The sequence below is a fragment of the Mycena indigotica genome, assembly GCF_014461135.1.
Source record: "Mycena indigotica strain 171206Taipei chromosome Unknown Mind.scaff0006, whole genome shotgun sequence".
Taxonomy (NCBI): domain Eukaryota; kingdom Fungi; phylum Basidiomycota; class Agaricomycetes; order Agaricales; family Mycenaceae; genus Mycena; species Mycena indigotica.
In genome coordinates, this window is record NW_023503005.1 from 4737857 (window position 1) to 4754011 (window position 16155).

At 50.3% G+C, this 16155-nt stretch overlaps 6 protein-coding genes across 6 annotated transcripts; 3 read left to right on the top strand and 3 right to left on the bottom strand.

The window, feature by feature from the left end:
• Positions 1–54: 54 nt before the first annotated feature.
• On the bottom strand, positions 55–1813 carry MIND_00788400 (uncharacterized protein; the record flags this gene model as incomplete). Its single annotated transcript, XM_037364571.1, has 5 exons — positions 845–1813; positions 667–799; positions 450–617; positions 248–405; positions 55–196 (listed from the first exon to the last, which is right to left on the bottom strand). The coding sequence occupies exons 1-5, from the start codon at positions 1042–1044 to the stop codon at positions 55–57; spliced, it is 801 nt and encodes a 266-aa protein (XP_037220215.1). The 5' UTR covers positions 1045–1813.
• A 7980-nt stretch (positions 1814–9793) lies between these two features.
• Positions 9794–11131, bottom strand: MIND_00788600 (Protein kinase domain-containing protein; the record flags this gene model as incomplete). The annotated part of the gene is made up of 5 exons (XM_037364572.1): positions 10967–11131; positions 10637–10921; positions 10551–10588; positions 10153–10504; positions 9794–10102 (listed from the first exon to the last, which is right to left on the bottom strand). The coding sequence occupies exons 1-5, from the start codon at positions 11117–11119 to the stop codon at positions 9794–9796; spliced, it is 1137 nt and encodes a 378-aa protein (XP_037220216.1). The 5' UTR covers positions 11120–11131.
• A 215-nt stretch (positions 11132–11346) lies between these two features.
• MIND_00788700 (uncharacterized protein) lies at positions 11347–12804 on the top strand (the record flags this gene model as incomplete). The annotated part of the gene is made up of 11 exons (XM_037364573.1): positions 11347–11495; positions 11546–11678; positions 11727–11802; positions 11854–11872; positions 11922–11954; positions 12013–12031; positions 12086–12244; positions 12292–12414; positions 12459–12506; positions 12552–12652; positions 12702–12804. 11 exons carry the CDS (start codon positions 11347–11349, stop codon positions 12802–12804), a joined length of 963 nt encoding a protein of 320 aa, XP_037220217.1.
• Positions 12805–12967: 163 nt separating this feature from the next.
• On the top strand, positions 12968–13330 carry MIND_00788800 (uncharacterized protein; the record flags this gene model as incomplete). The annotated part of the gene is made up of 1 exon (XM_037364574.1): positions 12968–13330. The coding sequence occupies exon 1, from the start codon at positions 12977–12979 to the stop codon at positions 13328–13330; it is 354 nt and encodes a 117-aa protein (XP_037220218.1). The 5' UTR covers positions 12968–12976.
• Positions 13331–13379: 49 nt separating this feature from the next.
• MIND_00788900 (uncharacterized protein) lies at positions 13380–13756 on the bottom strand (the record flags this gene model as incomplete). Its single annotated transcript, XM_037364575.1, has 4 exons — positions 13380–13415; positions 13470–13553; positions 13603–13676; positions 13723–13756. The coding sequence occupies 4 exons, from the start codon at positions 13754–13756 to the stop codon at positions 13380–13382; spliced, it is 228 nt and encodes a 75-aa protein (XP_037220219.1).
• A 65-nt stretch (positions 13757–13821) lies between these two features.
• Positions 13822–14584, top strand: MIND_00789000 (Thymidylate kinase; the record flags this gene model as incomplete). The annotated part of the gene is made up of 3 exons (XM_037364576.1): positions 13822–14051; positions 14101–14515; positions 14564–14584. The coding sequence occupies 3 exons, from the start codon at positions 13822–13824 to the stop codon at positions 14582–14584; spliced, it is 666 nt and encodes a 221-aa protein (XP_037220220.1).
• Between the last annotated feature and the right edge of the window lie 1571 nt (positions 14585–16155).

Here is a 16155-nt window from a genome sequence, read left to right on the forward strand (position 1 = left end):
GCAGGATGAATGTGAATGAGAAATTGTAATATATAGAAAACAGAAAATATAATTTCAGCCTGCCGCCTGTTCAGCGTCGCCCTGTTCTCCTTGCTCATCCTCCTCTTCCTCCATGCGCTGCTGCCACAAACTCTGGGTAGTAGTGATTGCAGTCTCGTAAGTCGTTGCTGATGCACCGTCCGCCGTTGCTGTTTTCCTAAAGCCACCAGCGTTAGCGGACAATAAGCAACATTATCAATCCACATACTTGTTCCACCATGCTTGAAGCTCACCAACGCGTTTTTCGGCCTTGGAATTTGGCACATTGTCCTCAAAGTAGTCGACGAGGAAGGTATACATGTTGTCGAGATCAACACCATTGAACTTGCGACGCCATTGGCTCACATCGGAGAGCGCAAAATAAACCTGCAGATGGTTAGTATCAGATGTATGACAGAAATGTTGCGCACAAGAACAGCAGTGTATGCAATAGTGCGAGGGGGCACATGGCCGTCGAACCCAAGGAGTTCAGCCACTGGTGGGCGTTTAGAAGTTGCCTCTTGAGTATCCCTGCAACGAGTTGGGGCCGTGTTTTCATCTTGATCGCTAGCTGAAGCCATGAAGATGGCTAGCCACGCCTGAAGCACAATTGAAATGAGAAAGATTTAGGAGAATACATCGATATACCTTGACGAGAAGTGGACTCTTGAGGAACCCCTCCTCCACCTTCTTCGCATTTCCGTGGTAGTTGGCATAGAAGACACGAAAGAAGTAGTTCGGGGCAAGGCCCAGTTTGTTGTCACGAAGGTCGCGTCGTATGCTGGTGAGTGTCAGACAGAGGAAATACTCGTCACATGTCACTTACCTCTCTTCGCTCCAGTCATGATCAATCGACGTGCAAAGCCCACCAGTAACATCGTGAGTCAAGCCCCGACCACTCCGCGTAGTTGGATTCAATATGGGAGCGCGACCAGTAATCTCGACTTCACGGCCACCGCGTTCCTCGAAGGCATTGGGTGTATGATCAAATTTGCGCAGAGTTGAGTTTTGGCGGCTGAGATCCATGTTGATGTGCTCCCCAACCAGTCTAGTGACCGTTCGGACGTTCTCGCTGCGCGCGTCATTCGCGCCTTTCTGAAGCTGCAATTCACATCAGCCAATGTCCAATATCAAACGCAGCCCACACCCACCAAGGCAAAGTACGCCTTCGCTCCCGTGCTGCCATCAATCCTTTTGTCGATACCGGGCACCAACCGAGCAATTTGTAGATATCCTTCATAGATTCTTTCGCCCCTACATATACCTGGTGAGTGGATAGTCCTGATACAAAAGCATCATGATTGACTTACTTTCGTTTATCAATCAGTGTGTTCTGCTCTTCCTCTGTCAAATTCTTGGTGAGACGGTCGTATCCCAGGTCATCATATGGATTCTTTGCATAGGCAAGGGCGTCCACAATGTACAGCTGCAGTGGGTCGAATAGCACAGCTATTTTGCGAATACCGCGACCCAAACGGGAGATGGAGTCCTCTCTGAACAGAGTAGTGAGTACTGAAGTCTTATTCATGCTGTTGACTTACTTCTTGTTGACAGGCACGTTGGCTGAGTGCTCCCGCGACCGCGACCGTGGGCGAAGAGGCTGCCGACGACTGCTATCTCGATAACGGGGGGAGCGTGACCGCGAGGAGCGCGTCCGGCGCGAGCGTGAGTATGACCGCTGGCGGTGACGGGATGTTGGGGAACGCGATGAACGCGATGAGTAGTGGTGGAGATATGGGGAAGAGCATGAGGGGGGGGAGGAGGAGGGTGGAAGGGTGGAAGAGGAACGGCGCTCTATACTGCGTCCACGGTTAGACATGGTGGTCCAATTGTGGTGGGGGGAAGAAAGTAAGGGTAAGCAATCAAAGATGGGCCGCCCCTTTTATACTCACTCTAAACAATCAACAGGTAGTCACGATTCAAAACGCGACGCGTTATGGCGATTTGCATGATCGAATGTAATTTGATTTTCCTCTTATCTAACTTGTGACCTCCGTCGACCTCTGTGCCGGATACACCAACATCACCCAATGCGCCGGGAACTGGCGCAAAGGGTGCTGCACCTATCTCTTACTCTTATCGTCCTCCTGATGGTCTTATGTCGAGGAGGATGCGGCACTAACCCTAAAGATGAATCAGCACAAACCCGACACCACAAAATTTGCTCTGGCTACCAGGATTACATTGCGCGTATGGGCCAGGTGTTCCGAGAAGACTCATCTGAACTCCACGCTGGCTCATCGTCATCCTCTGCTCGACCACCACTCGGCTTTGCTGCTCGGAAGCGAGTCAGTACTGCCACAGCCGCAACACGGTCAAATGGGAAACAGCCGCATAGTCTTGCCATACGAAAGCTTCGACTCTTGGGACCACGCCAACCTGCAAACCTCGCTTCCGAGCCGGCAATGGTATATTGTGTACTTGGTTTCCTTGATCTAATCTCACTATCACAAAAGATCCAAACTTTATCGCAAGTAGACGACAATGCCAGTGGTCTCGGCGCAGACACCATGCTAGTTGACAACGAGCCACTGCAACTGAGCTCATTGGAACCTATCCAAAACGATGGTGTTGCCCAGGCGCCGAGCGCCGAGCAATCAGACTCTTCCGAGCAGACTGAAGTTGAGCGTGGAGTCCCACCACCTCCGAGTCCCAGGCCCACCATTCGAATCCGGATTCCTGCTCGCTTTCGAGAGCTACTTCCCGAACGGCCCACATTGCAACCTGCTGTTCAAGGCTTACCGTCGGTGCGGCTTATTGTTCGCGACACATTCAGAACAACGATGAATATATTCAATCTCTGGCGGTCCTACCTTCATCGACCAACTCACGACCCCGATTCCTTGCTCTCAGAAGATGACCTCTCTGATCCACACCAACCTCAATCGCCTCTGTCGCCTTCTCCCGATCGCAATACCGCAATTCCCGCACCATCAAATCGGAGCGTCTCGCTATTGATGGCGTGGCAAAATAACGGGCATACAACGAAGTCTGCAAGTCAGCTGAAAACGCTTGTACACGATGTACTAAAGCACCCCGACTTTGATGTCAGAGATCTTCCCAAGAACTTTGACCCCGCTCGTGCCGAGAAACAAGCGGACAAAGTTGCAGAGCAGGCCTTTCCATGGGTGAAAGATTTCAAGCACGAGACCATCAAGATTGAGGTCCCATCGGGCTGGAAGGACGTACCCCCCAAGACCTTTGCAATCCCCGGTCTTCAATACCGCAGCTTGGTTTCGGTTATCACTGCCGCCTTTAAAAGTCCCCTCGCCCTTCGATTCCATCTGTCGCCGTTTAAGCTGTTCCATCGTGTGCACGGAACAACAGATGACATTCGGGTTTACAGTGAATTATACAACTCCGAGGCCTTCTTGGCAGAACACGACAATGTTCGCGTTCGTGGGGAGCTGCCACCTGATGACCAAGACTGCAAACTGGAGAGAGTTGTTGCGGCATTGATGTTTTGGTCCGACTCGACTCATCTGGCGAATTTTGGTATGGCGAAGCTGTGGCCGATATACATGCTATTTGGAAATTTGTCAAAATACATCCGCGACAAGCCCCAGTCTGGCGCTGAACACCATATTGCGTTTATTCCCTCGGTAAGCAGGGATCACGAAGCTTGACTATAACTGATAATAATACGACACTAGCTTCCCGATTTCGTTCATGACACACTCAAGGATTGGCACCCAAAGTGGAGAACGCAGAAGAGGCACATTCTCGCGCATTGCAAACGGGAGTTAATGCATGCAGTGTGGAGATTCCTTCTCGACGACGAATTTCTCCATGCATATCGCTATGGCATTGTAATAGTTTGTGCTGACGGCAAGGCCCGTCGTGTATACCCACGAATCTTTACCTACTCAGCGGACTATCCAGAAAAGTACGTGCAGTTGAGGTTGTGACACAATGTATTAACCACAACTTTCACCCAGAGTACTTCTTGCAACAGTCCGGGACGGCGGCCTGTGTCCCTGCCCTCGATGTCTGGTCACCAAGAAGGAAATCCATATCATGGGCTTTGTGCGCGATATCAAGTCCCGCATGTCCAATGCGCGCCAATATCTCTTCGACAAGGTCAAATCCGCGCGAGATTTCATCTACAATCTTGGTCTCAGCATTACTTCCGACAAGGTGGAGGATTTGCTCAAAGAGACCTCGTCTGTGCCCACAATTGTAAGTTTGGATGTGCTTGTTCAAGTTGTTGTCTCAAGCACCCCAGAATGCATTTCTCGACCGTCTTGGACAAGACTTTGATCTTCATCGCATGCTTGTCGTTGACTTCATGCATGAATTTGAGCTCGGAGTTTGGAAGAACTTCTTTATCCATTTAATCCGCCTTCTCTACGCGCTACCAGATGGTGTCAACAAAGTTTCTGAGCTTGACCGCCGGTATGGTTTCGACAGAACCTCTGAACACCAATGACTTACCTTCTGCTCTAGTTATCGGCAGACTCCGACCTTTGGCGTAGACACAATCCGTCGATTTGCAAACAATGCCTCCGAGATGAAGAAGCTCGGGGCTCGAGACTTCGAAGATCTCTTGCAGTGTGCAATACCGGCTTTCAATGGACTATTCCCCGAGCCCCATAACAAGCGTCTACTTCGACTTCTATTTCGATTGGCTGAATGGCATTCTTTTGCAAAACTTCGGATGCACACAGAGCCCACCATCGAGCATCTGCGACGGTTGACATCGGAGATGGGTCGACTGATGAGGGAATTCCGGTTGACTACATGCAACGACTTGGTGGCTTATGAGCTCCCCAAAGAAGTTGCTGCGCGAAGTCGGACTGCAACTAAGAAGGCTGCAAAATCTGCGGCGGCCACTGGTGACTCTACGATGGCACCGCCAGATGCGCAACCACAGGCTCGGACAACCAAGAAAGTCAAGACGCTCAGTCTCAGCACGTATAAATGGCACGCGATGGGAGACTATCCTGGTACAATCCCACTATTTGGCCCAACAGATATCTATTCAACGCGATATGTAAGTTACTCACCACCGTGCTTGAAGCTATGATTGACAAAATGTGTCCAAGGGCGAGGCGCTTCATCGACAGCTCAAGCGCCTATACGCTGTCACAAACAAGCGTGACCATACAGAGCAAGTTGCTAAACGCCTTGTGCGACTGCAGCGTACTCGGCTCAACTCGACAATCAAGGATGCCCAACGCCGCCACTTGACTTCGACCACCACTAGCAGTCGAAGACGCTGCAACATTGACCTCGCATATGAGGATCCATTTGGCGCCGGCCCGACAGCCATTCACTACTCAATATCTAATGTACGACGCAAGCCGGATGATGTCTTTGAATTCTCGCGTCCACACAAACGGGACCCAGCGTTAACAGTGAGTGACAACAGCTGAATTCAATGTCCGACTTAAAACCACAAGAACTTTGTGCCCAAACTAAAAGACCACCTACTTGGGCGACTGCTTCAGCGGGACTTCGATGGGGATGACCACGACGACTACACTGATGAAGATCGCCGCTCACTCGTTATCCACGACAACAAAATCTATTCAACCCAGCTCCTCAGAATCAATTACACGACATATGATGTTCGTCGCGCTCAAGACGTCATCAACGCGCGCGTCCATCCGTTTGTTATGGTTCGCTCGGCCACTCCCGCGACACACCCATACTGGTATGCTCAAGTCCTTCGTATATTCAATGCGACTGTCTTCCGGATGGAGAAGTCAGGTGCTTTCTCGCGGCCAACTCGGATGGAGTTTTTATGGGTACGATGGATGGGAGATCAGCCAGGCTATCGGTCGAGCATCAAACAGGCGCGGTTGCCCAAGGTCGGCTTTGTTCCTGACACAGACGCATACGCGTTTGGATTTCTGGATCCAGACCAGGTTATCTGCGCTGCACATTTAATCCCTGACTTTGAGAGTGGACAGACCAGCTTCTTACTCGACACTCTAGAGCCAACGCTCGCTCGTATCGGGGACGAAATTGCGGACTATCAGTCCTTTTATGTGAACATGTATGTATGTTCTCTTTGATTCTCTGTGCTCATAACATGTTCACTAGCTTTCCGGACCGAGATATGATTATGCGTTATGTCGGAGGGGGTATTGGTCATGTCGACACTGAAGCACTTGATGGGAAGGATATTGAAGAGCAAAAGGACGACGATACTGGCTTGGACCAACTTGCTGACGATGCAACGAATGCATCTGACTCGGAGTCAGTCTTGGGTTCGGAAAACAGCAGCCTTTGGGGCAGTGATGATGACCAGTGGGATGATGAAGGCGGCGACGATGACGAAGGGGGGTTCTCAGATATACAAGACGAGGAGGGAGAGGCAATGGAATATGGGTCAGACTCAAATTAACATGTGTAGTTCATGTTAATACATGCAGTACCTACAAAAATACGCAAGCCGCTCAATCAAGGTCAGTATATTGCCCGACGGCTTGTGTCCTGGCCCGACCATGCCAGGACACAAGCCGTCGGGTCCCTATCCGACCATCGCCCAACAAGCTGATCTTCTGCTAGTGATGAAATGGCGATCGCTGGCATAGTCGCTACCAGCTGTCTGAGACTGGTCAGCGTGACCAGCCGAAATCAGCCAACTGCAAATTTCCTGATGACGCAACCCGGGCACTTGATCACTTTGATCGGCCTTCCACTTGCTTCCGTCCCTCACCCTTACTTCTCTTCCTCTCCAACGATGTCGAGCGGGAGCGAGAGCACGTCAGCGCCAGAAGCACTCCATGTAGAGGCTCCTAAATCACCGATTTATGGCGAAGGCTCTTCGCTCCGTTCTCGTTCAAAACGCTCCCTACATGCCCACCATGCTACAGATACCCTTTCGTCTCGCAAGCCTATCGACACATTCCGCTCGACCGTCAAAAAGATCATCGCCATGCAACGCAGTACCAATATCATCGCTTCCTTTGGGGCTGGGGCTGAACCTGGCGTTGACCCCCGCCGTGCTTCAATGGAAGTACAATACCGTTCCGTGCAACACGACTGCCAAATCGAGGTCGTCGACTACTCTGCCGTTTCGGAAAAGTCCATGCACATGGGGAACAAGCAGTTTGTTAGCTGGTGTGAAAGCTCGAAAAGCCAGCGGCCACCTTGGGTCAAAGTCAGGTGGATAAATATCGCCGGTATTAGCTGGGATGTCATTAAAGCCTTGTCTCTCAAGCATGGTGCGTATACTGTTACACAATTCCGTCTGTGTAACTTACTGTCATTTCCCAGAGCTCCACCCGTTGGCACTGGAAGACGTGTTACACAGGCGTCCAGAGAACCTTTCGAAAGCGGAATATTTCCTTCACCACCTTTTCCTCCGCATCCTCATTCACGACGTAGAAGGCGAAGGCAACAAGGCCGGATTCACAGCTGATGAATGGTCTCAAGACCCTTCAGCATCACACAGCGAAAATGTTGGTACCTTTCATATCCTGAAAACATATTCATCTATTCCACAGGCTATTCGCGAACGACAAATCGAGCAGGCCAAAATCGATGCTCTTAAGCAGGGCACGTTGCGTGTTTCTGTTACCCCCATGTTTATCTTCCTGTTCCGCGATGGCACCGTCATCTCCCTCACCCAACGCGCGCCACCCGGTCTCACGCTGCCCATCAGCGAGCGACTTCGCCGTGCGGACACTATTCTAAGGCAGTCCGCAGACCCCAGCTTGCTTGTACAGAGCTTGATAAGTTTGGGTGTGTGTTTTGGTTATAATTAGGGGCTTTTCTGATCCGTTATCCAGTCGTCGATAAAGCTGTCCAAGTCATCGACTCGTACCACCAGCAAATCTCCGACATCGAGCGCCAAATTCTCATCAAGCCGAAACCAACAACGGTGCGAAAACGTGAGCGTCTACTTTCGTCTTCTGGAGTCTATTTTGAGCTGTATTCTACAGTTCATATTGTTTCTGGCGACCTTGTCCTGCACAAACGCACGCTTGAGCCTATTAAGACCCTTGTTTACGGGTTAAGGCGGTACGACGTTGACCGATGTGCTGCCCTTGTCGACCAGAGTGACCCCAAGATGAAGGGCAAGAAGATTGTTGGGTTCATGAGCCACAAGAGCAAGATATATTTGGTCGGTTTTCTCCGGTTTTCGATGCGGTAACTGAAATTTCATCGGCAGGCCGACACGTTCGACCACACAGAGTATATTCTCAGCACTCTGGACATGATTGCAGGCATTGGCGACAGCTTGACAGACTACAGCTTCAATGTCAGTGGAGTCGCCCAGCATTACTAGCACTAACACGACATAGATGGCATCTTACTCGATGAATGATACGATGTATGCTACCCCCCTTTCCCCTTGGTGCGCTAACATGGGCTCAGGCGTGTGTTGACTATGATCACCATCATCTGTCTTCCTCTGACCTTCGTCTCGGGGTACTTTGTGCGTTGCTTCTGCCCTTCGTTCCTCTGCTGACGAATATCAAGGGTATGAACTTTGACGGTGTTACTTGGACAACCGAGTGGACCGACGTCTTGTACGGGCCCCTTCTGACCGTGTTTTAACCCAACTGACTTCGTTGGCCAGATTCTGGATTATTGCGCTCCCTTGCGTGGTCGTCATCTCTCCGCTCTTCATCATACCCGACATCAAGCGCATGATACACTACTTCCGGACAAGGAGGCTTCTCTCCACAACGGCGAATGTGGGTTATCCCAATCATCCCGATTATTACCTTGCTTCAAGGCTGATGGTTCCAACAGCGGTTTCGATAAGCAGTTGTGTTGATTTTTAGTATTTGGCTCCAAGTTTTGGTCTAACACAGGGAGGATAGTTGGAAACACCATGAACGTATACCGGCCGAAGAAGGTCTTCTGCGCTGCATATATAGTGCAATCACATTCACGTTTGTGGGCAACCGATCACCCGCCAGAGTACCGAAGATCTCTTCTTTTGAATGAAAATGCATTTGTTCAGCGTGGTAATATTGCAACATAAGAGAGGAGGATCTCCGGCTGCCTCAGAAAAAACTTTTAAGGTAAGGTTTTCTTGTTAGAGATGTATGCAGAAGTGGAGCCCCGAATGCAGAACACTGGAATCCGTACTCGCCTCTCAGTCCTCCCAACAGGATTTCATGCTAAGTATGCAAAGACGAGAACCGAGACTGCCTGCAGTGCAGGAGGGCCGACGCGATGCGCAACGGAATTGTATGGCCCATCTTTATACTTTAGCCCACCTCGGGTAACTATAACCCGCCAGGATAACAAAGCTCCGTGAAAACTGTCTGCAACAATTTGAGGCACACTGGGCGTGTCTTAAGCAGAACAATCAAGTGCGTTCATTATTCCATGCCATCTCTTGTAATACTCAAGTCCTCAAGCAATATATTACCGTTATCGCCCAGCAGAGCCTTCATTCAACTCTTGCGTGTTCGAGAAACTGGTTCGTGGCCCATTTTCCCTCCATTGCGAACGAGTGAATCGGGCGGTCACCTATTTTTGCTGACCCTCGATTGTTGCTCTAACTCGTCTTCCGTTTGAATCGTGTTCGCTTCGTGTGCTTATCGTCTCAGAGTGAGGGTCGAGGAGGCAAAGGCCAAAAATCCCGGTCATGGGCTCCAGTAGTCATGCATCGAACATCGAGGTTGTTGGTACTCGTAGCTGTGTGTATTTCAAATTTGATCAAATATTTTATGGAATGGACGACTGTCTCTATTATAATTTTCAGTTCGACTCCTCGATCACAATTTGGGTCTGTTTAACAGAACATGTTTGCAGCAAAAGTTGAGGGCTTCTGCCACTGGCAGTCTGGCACGTGGGAGTACTATCATAACGCTTCAGATAACGGAGGGCGTTCCTGAGTGAAGAAGTCTCGCAAAGATCCAATAGGAATTTGGCGATCTGAACGAGAAGTATACGGCGGAAGGGGTGAGATGCGTTTGAAAGTCCTCGCTATCTGAATAAGAAAAAGTCCTAGTTGAAACCTATGCTTTCGACCAGGTAGGCCCAGGTGGAAGTTGCTTAGATTGCTGCACAAGTCATCAAATCTTTGGATGACTTCGCCTATTGTTGGCCGCAAGGCTGGTTCTTCGCGCACCATGGTATCTACAAGAGGCTCGAGGAAACGGAGAGAGCGCTACGAAGCTGTCAGTTGCGCTTTATGAACGACATACTAGTATGCTTTACGAGGATAGCGCGCTTTTTGCCGCGCCGTCTTGAGTACAGGAAGAGGCTCTTCATCAGGTTGCCGAGAATGTAGATGTCTGTCGGGAATGGGTTACAGCTCAGTCCGGACTTGCGATACTCCGGGGGGGATCTGTCTCCTCCGCGAATGATGGGTTCGAGCGGCGGTCCATTGGCAGGATCATACCGCCTCGATAAACCAAAATCGATGAAGTAATAACGTGGCCAGCACTCTGTCCGTGTAATGTGGTGGGCAGGACGCCTGTCTTCGGGATCTCTGTCTGTCCAGATGGGGTGAAAGCCGTTTGGAAAGAGGAGCGTTGGGTCGAGAGCAAGATTAGGTGCCCAGCAATCCCTGTCAAATATTCGGAAGGGCCGTCAGGTATCAGGGCAAAACACACCGATGAGCGACAAAGTTTTCGTGCATAAATTCCAGGCCCTGGTTCAAGAGTATGCATATCGTGGAGGAGTGAATGAAAAGACACACCTCAAAGATTTGTCTAAAGCAGTCGATCACCTCGCCAACTGTTTGGAACTTGGGGCGATCAAAGTTAATCAAACGAGGCATGACGATTATTTGCTTGTCTGCGTCACTTGGGTCTTGAAGAACATCAAGGATAGGAACACAGTGGTTTCTTGGATTTTTGGCAAGGGGCGGAGATGAGAAGAAGCGCCCTATTTCAACTTCATGTGGGTGGACACGCATCGAAATGGCTTTTAGCATGACAGGGTGCTCATCAGAGATACGATGAGCATCCATTATAGGATTACCCTGTACAGTTATTTAGTATACATCCATTGTTCTTGAGTCACCAACGAGATACGCTGCCCAATAGTCATCATGAATTGTGTCAGGGCTAGGTACATAGTCTGGCTGGTATTTCGGTCGTAAGCGGTAGCCAGAGGCCTCCAAAAATGATCTGCTTTCAAGCCAATAGATGTCGTTGGGGTTGAACTTGCGTGGTGGCATTGGAAGTCCAGGTAAGTCCTCAACACGAGGTGTCACGGAGTCATGTCATCGTTACCCGTACGATCAATCATAAACTGTTATCCTCTGTTATCCATGCAGCCGAACTTTTTAAACTTGACCTATGCTTGTCCTGGTTATTTTCGCTCTCGCCTCATGTCGCATACACTCCGTTTCAGCGTGGTATCTTCTGTGACTGTAGAAACTTGTGCTCGACGACCACTTCCACCATGCCATTGAAGATCCCAAATCTATCGACCACGGATGCAGGACTGGCTCTGACCCAGCTGGAGAACAGTCTTCAGCAGATTGAGGCTACCGGAGAGGCGTGGCAATACAAACAGAGAGAGTTGTCCCAAATAATCGATAACTTTGAACAGTATACTTCCGTTGCTTCACCAGGGTCGCAAACTGAAAAACTCCCTTCAGGTTGTTGGCAGAGAAAGTTCCACTGTATGAGAAATTATCTGAACGCCCAATCCGCGTCGCGTTGGATGGTAAAATGAGGGAACAGGCTCGTCTCTTTTACAGAGATGTGACCGCATTGCGGTGCCGTATCGAGGTATTGTCTTGAGCTGCGGCATTAAAAAACGGTCTCAGCACTCTCCAGATGCATTCTTCCGACGCTTTATCGCTCCAAACCTCCGGAACTGACGAATTTTCGTATTTTAATACTGGTGCTGAAGGTATTTACTGATTCGAATGCTTCGCCGAACATAGACTAAAATCAACAACAGTGTCTGTCTCTCCTTTCAAGTGACAATCCGATCTTATTGCTACCTACTGTTCTAAGCTACTTTTTCAGGAAAGTACAATGGATGAAAAGTGGTGTCTTAAAGTTCGTCTTTTGTGACTGGCATGTATGCTAATAGTACTGATAATAATGACTTTTCAAGGAAAAAAATAGAGCAACTAGTGCGTGTATTGTGCTGGTGGATCATGGATGACCGCTGCTTACTTTTTTTTCAGCAATTGGAAAGCAAGCAGATAATTCCCCGCATGCGAGCATATCTAGCTTCACTATCCGTCAATTTGAATGCCAGTGATTCGGAGACGCCGGCTTCCCTACCCACCGCAGTTGCTCCTGAGTTTCTTTTACCGCCCACCAATGATCGTAATCGTCAAGCTGTTTGTCGTGCATCGTGGATGAGATGCTTGGACTAATGCAATGGTAGAATGGAGAAGAACAATTTTACGTGACAAATTTCTCGGACGCTGACATACTGGATATGAGCCCTCGAAACAGCTCTCTTAGTGCTTCTCCTCCACCATACTCCTTATTCGATCCTAGCGAACAGGTAAGTGATTGATGAAATCTTCATAAAATTATTGACTGTTACAGGCCTGCATTGCGGCATTAACGTCTGAGCATTGGGCTCAGGGTCTACATGCAAGTCGACTGCACATAGCTGAAATACAACTCAACCTTCTGCAGAACGCAACTGCTGGCAATCATAGTCCTCCAAGCTCCCAATTGCGCGTCGTTATCGATGGCCTTGACGCATGCCACGCTCATAACGATGACCCCGACCCAAGGTTCGTGGATTTTCTGGTCTGCAATGACAACGACTGATCAAGTGATCAGGCTTAGCATGATGTCGACAGCCACTTATGTTACGGCCGCGTCCACTCTACCTCCAAGTAGCATTGGGAACCTATCGACGATTCCGTCGTTGGAGTACTTGTAGCACTAAGAGCATAGGAATAAAATGTGTGGAGTAAACAGATGACTTGAGAAGAGGAAATGACTCGCCTGAACATGCACGAGACTTATTTCCCTTTGTTGTAGCGGAAGTTTTAATGTCTTTTCGCGTCTTTGTAGCAAGCCACATCTTGCCTTCTCCCACCACTTTCGTATCCATGGCCTCTACCCAATCCGTCGTGAAAACCCGAGCTGGGCATCGTCAAGGGGAGCAACAAGCGTTAGTGCCAGCAGTCTATATGCCCTCGACGCCAGATTCAACAGCGCCAACCGTCCACATCACGAACATCTACGTCGAGTTGGCCGCTGACGATTATTCTGTTGCTCGAGTTCGCGGCGCGACATCCGGCTTGCCCCGACATTCCCGCCACAGAGCTGAAACGAGGGAAATAGTAGAACTGCGAGAACCAACCACAGCCGAGCGACTGTGTTTAGTCCTGCAGGCCAGCGCTATTGCGACGGTGTTGACCTTGCTCTTGCTCACTGGCGCAGTGTATTGGTTTACGGGATAGTGTGTCGATTCCAGAGGGGACAGAAGAAGCGAAGATACATCTATTCATTTCAAGACGAAGATGGTGGTGGAATTACAGGGTCCGACTGGGGGAAAAATGAGGTTCGGGTTACGACGAGGGGAGTTAGAAGCACACGCACTGTCTGTCCACGATTATGCCCTGTTAGTTTATTGTCCCGCGCAATCATCATCTCGTCCCAGCTCTCTAAGCCATACCGCGGCGGCTAGGTGTTGCTTAACAACATATAGAGGCGCGACAAACGAGCAACAGACCTTCCACTGATTTTGAGCGCGAAAGCTGATGTTTGCTAGTGTTCCTGTCACGCCAAACATGGAAACAAGGAGAACTGAAGCAGTTATGTAGAAGGCGTACCCGAGCCGATAGGCGCGTACCAGTTGGAATTAAAGCCTCCCAGGGGACAGGCATCGTCGTCGGATTCAGAGGTCAAGAAATATGTCACATTCGGTCACGGTCTTCTCTTTCTGATTCTCATGCGCGGCGCGTTTATCGTCGTCGAAGGCCTCGACCGCTCCGGCAAGACGACTCAGGTCGCCAATTTACAAGCCAAATTAGAGAGCTCTGGCACCCCCGTGAAGCTGTTCAAGTTTCCTGACAGAACAACTGCAATCGGCCAAATGATCGACTCGTATCTTCGCTCCCAATCCGAGTTGGACGACCAGGCGATCCACCTGCTCTTCTCCGCAAACCGCTGGGAACTTGCGTATGCTATCTCGCCGCCTCCACGCCTCATCGAAGTCATACCTACCCAGCACGTCGATCGAAAGCTTGCTTGAACAGGGCACGACAGTCGTTTGCGACCGCTACGCGTTTTCTGGCGTGGCGTTCTCTGCAGCAAAGGGCCTGCCCCTCGAGTGGTGTCGGGCGCCCGACTCTGGACTTCCCGCGCCAGATCTGACGATTTTCTTCGACATCTCACCTGAGGCTGCGCGTGCTAGAGGCGGGTATGGAGAGGAACGATACGAGAAAGAGCAGCTGCAGAGACGAGTGAGGGAGCTATTTGACGTGCTTGCGAGCGAGTTCGATGATGAGAGATGGGTTACAGTCGATGCTGGGCGATCGAAAGAGGAAGTAGCTGGAGAAGTATGGAAGTATGCGGCAGCACTGGTGGGGAAAGTATCACCACAGGTTGATAAATTGTGGGTTCCAGCCCTGCAAGGACGAATTGTATGACTATTTCATTGTAAACTGCGAATCAGCTACTTGTTTACTCAGATGTACTCTATGAAATTGTGACTCTCGATACTAAGACTTTCTGAGTAGTCGGTTGACGCAATGGTCGAGCAAGCCGTGACGTAAGTAGCTGTCGACATGATGCTGTCTCTGACCTTCTCTGACTTGCTTTTACTTAGCGGTCGTTTTCGTAGAAAAGGATATATGCAAACCTTGGGTTAGGTATTTCAGTGTCGTCGGACACGTGACTTCCAATTGAAGATCAAAACGGTCAATACTATTAGTGTCCTACAAAAACTTGAACATTGGACTCCTTTTTCATGGGAAGCAATCAAGGAAGCAATTGCGACCAACGTTCATAGTAGATTTCCCTATGACGGTATTTACAGTATGGTCTGAGTACCTCGATTCAGTTACTGCAAGGTAGCCAGCATATATTATGTCGTCACGCAAGTTCTGTACTTGGAGGTACGATACAGCGTTGGTGGGGCAGTTCATAAACAGTACACTTTAATTACATGGAGTACAGAAAGTAAGTCACCAAAAACGATAAGGAAAGCGTAAGCTTGATAACACAGTCCACTTGGTTCACAGCATTCTCGTGGTAACGCTGGCACTCGTCCAGCACTTATCGGAGCTATCACCTTCAGTATCTATATCGTGCTGGTCGTTGCTCATACCCGGAACGACGTCGGAGATAGTGAGGGGGATGAAGGGGGGAGACTTTGCAATTATGGTTGCGGTCCACGTGCGAATTCGGTCTATCAGGATGTCCGCATCCAGCAGCTGGTGGTTGTCATGCTCCACCAGTAGCCAGGCATACTCTCCGCCGGCATCACGCAGCAGCTGGGCCGTGCGCGCCAAGGTTTGCACGGTATCACTGTCCAGCTGAGGGGCGGGAGGGGGCGGTTTTGTCAACAGCTGCCGGCCGAGCTCACAGACTGCAGCCCAGAAACCGTAGTCGAGTAGTGCTTCGCCGAAACTGATCAGCTGGGCGGCCTCTTCGGCCCGCTCTGGCGCGGTAGCAATTAGGTGCTCGACGGTGCACCCGATTGTGACGAGCACGATGACTTGGAGGGTGCGGGGGGGTGAGTACAGGGCTCGCACGTGCCCAGTCCCACGCTAGCCCAAGTGGTGAAAGGTGGCCCGGTTCGGCGGCCACAACGGGCCACTCTTGCATGGGCGTGGTGCGCAGGACGAACTGGAGGTAGGCGGTGAAAGGGTCCAAGCATGTGTGAGGGTTATCGAGGGAGCCGTACTGGTGCACCCAGTCGAGGCGGCTGAGCATGAGGGCGCGGTAGTCGGTGGAGGTTTTGTTGCCGTCATGATGCTTAACCCAGGTGCGAGCGAGACTGAAGAGTACGATCGCCTTTGTGGCTGCGTGCGAAGCGGTTGCGTGGTAGGAGGTGTTCTCGAAACATTTTTCGATGGCGGTAGCGATCCCATACACTTCCGCCACCCGGACCAGGTTCTGTAGCCCGACAGGGTCCCCGGTATCATCCGATGCCAGCAACGCAGCCTTCATCTTGCCTATATGCAGAGGAGGGGAGGAAATCATATCCCTCAGCGCTGCAACGGCATCCACAAGAGTGAGTCCGGTGCAGACTCCGCCGAGCGCACCAATAGCCTGGGCA